Raw genomic sequence first — 3612 nt, forward strand, 5'->3', positions numbered from 1 at the left:
GCAATGCTTTTTCAAGTGAGCTAATAAAAAATGACATTAACAATGTAGATCATAAATGTATTCTGGTAGGTTCTGTTTTACATCTTTACATGATTTTTGGAGAAAATTGCACTTTCACATTTGTAATTCATTCAATGTACAAACAAAATATTATGTTGTCACGCAGAGAGATTAATATTGGTGATAAGTGGCAAGCTGTCAATTAACGTGTCTTGTATACAGGAGGTCGTGGGTTCGATCCCGACCCTGACGCCTGTATTTTTGGAGTTTGCGTGTTCTCCCCGTGGTCGCGTGGATTTTTTTGTCCAGGTCCTCCAGTTTTTTCCCTTTGAGAGAATTTGGCTGATATAAATTTACACGCGAAAATCCACTTCGTTGAGCTAAAATGTGTGGCCAGGTCGCTTCTGAAAAAGAGCTGTATGTTCAGTGAGCTTTACATGATAAAAAAAACAATAATTTAATTGTTTAGTTTATGTTCATAACTCAGCCGTGCGAGTAACAGCAAGTGTGCACTGTTCTATTAACACATTTCACCATGGCTCATGTTACGTTCCTATGCTTTTTTGTGTTAATATGTAAACATTTTTGATTGACATTGGCAGGAAAAGAAATGTCCCTGAATAATTGTACAAATGCCACGATTCAACAAAACCATTCCAAGCCAGAAGACATCGTGGGCTTCGTCCCAGAGATTGAGAACGTTCATTTGCGATCGGCGTTGGCTTTTGGCTGCGCTCTGATATTTATTGTCGGCGTGCCGGGAAACATCGTTCTGCTCGCCGCCCTGCGAGAGAGCATTCGGAGCAGAGACGGCGACACCGTCACCTCCGTCACGAGCGTCTTGATATTCAACATCACCGCCTCGGACCTCGTCCTCCTGCTCTACGTCATCCCCTTGTTTACGCTCCACTTCGTCCTCTGCAGTTGGACCTTCGGGCCGCTCGTTTGCACCGCCTTCAAGGTCGCGTCGCACGTGACCATGAGCGTGAGCTTCTACAGCATGGTGTGTCTGTCCGTCGTGCGCTACGTCGCCGTGGTGCACCCCATCCGCGCGCGTCTCGTGCGCTACAACCACGCGCTGCTGCTCTGCGCCTTCATCTGGCTGGCCACCTCGGGCTTGAGTACCCCCCGATGGCTCTACAGCCGCGTCGTCGGCGTGGGTGCGCGCAACGTCTGCGCGCTGGTCATGGACGAGAGGGAGAGGCTGCTCTTCGACGTGGCACTGAACATCGTCGGGTTCATCCCGGCCGTCGCCGTCATGGTCTTCTGCTACTCGAGGATCGTGCGCACGCTGTGGAGGAGAGGGGACATGATACGCAACAACCAGGCGAGCGTTCTGTTTAACCGCCAGGCCACGATTATGACACTGGTTGCCTTTATAGCCTTCTGCCTGCTGTGCATCCCCATGCTGGTTTACATGCTCTGCCAGGCAAAGTTGTTCACCAACAGCTTGGATTACGCCATCGTTAGCCAAGTTTCAATTGTCCTCTGTTACACCAACAGCTGCATCAACCCAGTCATATACTTCTCTCTCTCCGGGCAGTTCCGCTTAGCTCTCAAGAAAGTTTTAAGGAATTGCCATTCTGAGCAAAATTTGCAAAACAATGGTTTGTCTCGAAACACAGCAGAAATGCATAATGTCTGTATTTTGACGTCGTTTAGAACAATTGAAAATGCGTGATTGAGGTTGAAGTGTCCAGTCGCAACTTGGTCAAAATCAGAAATGTTATTTACGTGCGTGAGTTTTTCAAAGCGTAATTTGTGTTCTGCTGTCATAGCATTTCTGAGATCACCCAGGACTTTTGCGGTAGTGGCTGTGGACATGGCTCCAGTTGAGGATGCACATGAGTGGGTGGCACAACTTTACTTTGCAGAGAAGAGGCGTTAGCTGCTATTCCTAACCCGTGTCTGCAAAGGTGACCGATTTTATGCGAAATAAAAGTTTACAGCAACACTTACTTGACTATTTGTGTTCAGCGTACTTCTCACTAAAAATCAACTGCGGTACAACGACGCATATCCAAATTGCGAGGGACAATGTTCGAGATGGATGGGTGCAGATGTAATGTAGTAACTCGGCGGGAGACGACTTCACGGGTAACACACTCTTTATTTTATCAAACTCGTTCACAGGTGACTAACACCTACTTTGTATCTCGGGTGACAAACACCCACTTAGTACCTCGGGTGACAAACACCCACTTAGTATCTCGGGTGACAAACACCCACTTAGCTACTTGGCGACTAACGCCCACTGAGCTACTCGGATGACCAACATCCACTTAGTATCTCGGGTGACAAACACCCACTTAGCTACTCGGCGACTAACGCCACTGAGCTACTCGGATGACCAACATCCACTTAGCTACTCGGCGACTAACGCCACTGAGCTACTCGGGACACTCCCTGCCCGGGGTATCCGTCTCGACTGTGGGTCCCCAGCCCGACCCACGGGGGCGTCGGACCCCGGGTCCCACAGCCTCGCCTCCGAGCCACACAGGGCCCCGGTCCCCACAAGGACGGCGGGACTAGGGGTCTCGGGGCACTAGGTCTTCAGCTCCGTCTTCGGGTCTTCAACTGGGTAACTCTCCCCGAGTGCTCTCGCGCGTCCCCCTTTATACCCCACCTGCGGACGTCGCTGCGAGCACCCACTTATTCGACCAATCGCTGGGCGCTGGCTACGATCCTCTTTTCCCACATCTCATCGTGCCTCACCACCCACGCCGCGCCGCCCCGTCATCTGTCACTCCCGGCGCGCGCGTCCACACCACGCCCACAACGCGTGCCCAACCCCGCACCCCGCGCCGCCCCGTGATCCATCACTGTCACAGTCGGCGCACGTCAATACCACCACTACATCACCCCCTACCACATAGCTCGCAGCCGACCCGGCTGCTATAAAAATATACAAACCGCCCTGTGTGCCCCGTAACACAACACAACAACAAGAACAACAACTAACTTAACAACACAACACGACGCGAACACTACCATCCGCAACCCTCAACCAATGCCACCGCGACAATAGAACAATATATACAAACCGGCGAGTGACAATAGCAATGTGTATGCAAAAAGGAAAATAAATGGAAAAATCTTCTTTTTTTTTTTCTTTCGACTCGTGCAGTGTCCCCTTCTTTTTCCGAGCGTCCCTACAACGGGACATTACCCCGGCAGAGGGGAACACCGGGCGAGCTCGGTGTAGAGAAAAAAAAAAAGTCTTCATGAAAATTGTTGAGCCCTAGCCCGAGTCCGCCTTGCCGGTCCGTCGTACGGCACCAGACGCGGTTGAACGTCCGGTGGTGCCGGCGGTTCAGGAAGACATCGGCCAGGCATCGAGGACCCGTGCGTGCCCCGGGGTTCAGGCTCTCGACGGTCAGCAGCCGTCAAGCCCGAGGCACCGGGTTTTGTTGGGATGACTTGTGGCCCTGGTCGTCGTCCCGACGTGGTCCTGTGGCGCGCTGACGCGGGGCCCGGCACCCGGCTGCGACGTGACCCCGAAGGCCGCAGTTGTAGCAGACGACGGACGTCGTAGGTTTCGGTTGCTCCAGCTTGCGGGGCGAACGTGTGGGCGAACGACCTCCCGTTCTCCACTCCCCCGGACGCGATGCA

At 52.3% G+C, this 3612-nt stretch overlaps 1 protein-coding gene across 1 annotated transcript; it reads left to right on the forward strand.

The window, feature by feature from the left end:
• Window positions 1–610: 610 nt before the first annotated feature.
• Window positions 611–1681, forward strand: LOC144934693 (galanin receptor 2a-like). Its single transcript, XM_078860738.1, has one exon. The coding sequence runs from the start codon at window positions 611–613 to the stop codon at window positions 1679–1681; it is 1071 nt and encodes a 356-aa protein (XP_078716864.1).
• The last annotated feature ends 1931 nt before the right edge of the window (window positions 1682–3612 follow it).

Source organism: Lampetra fluviatilis, chromosome 11 (assembly GCF_964198595.1).
Source record: "Lampetra fluviatilis chromosome 11, kcLamFluv1.1, whole genome shotgun sequence".
Taxonomy (NCBI): Eukaryota; Metazoa; Chordata; class Hyperoartia; order Petromyzontiformes; family Petromyzontidae; genus Lampetra; species Lampetra fluviatilis.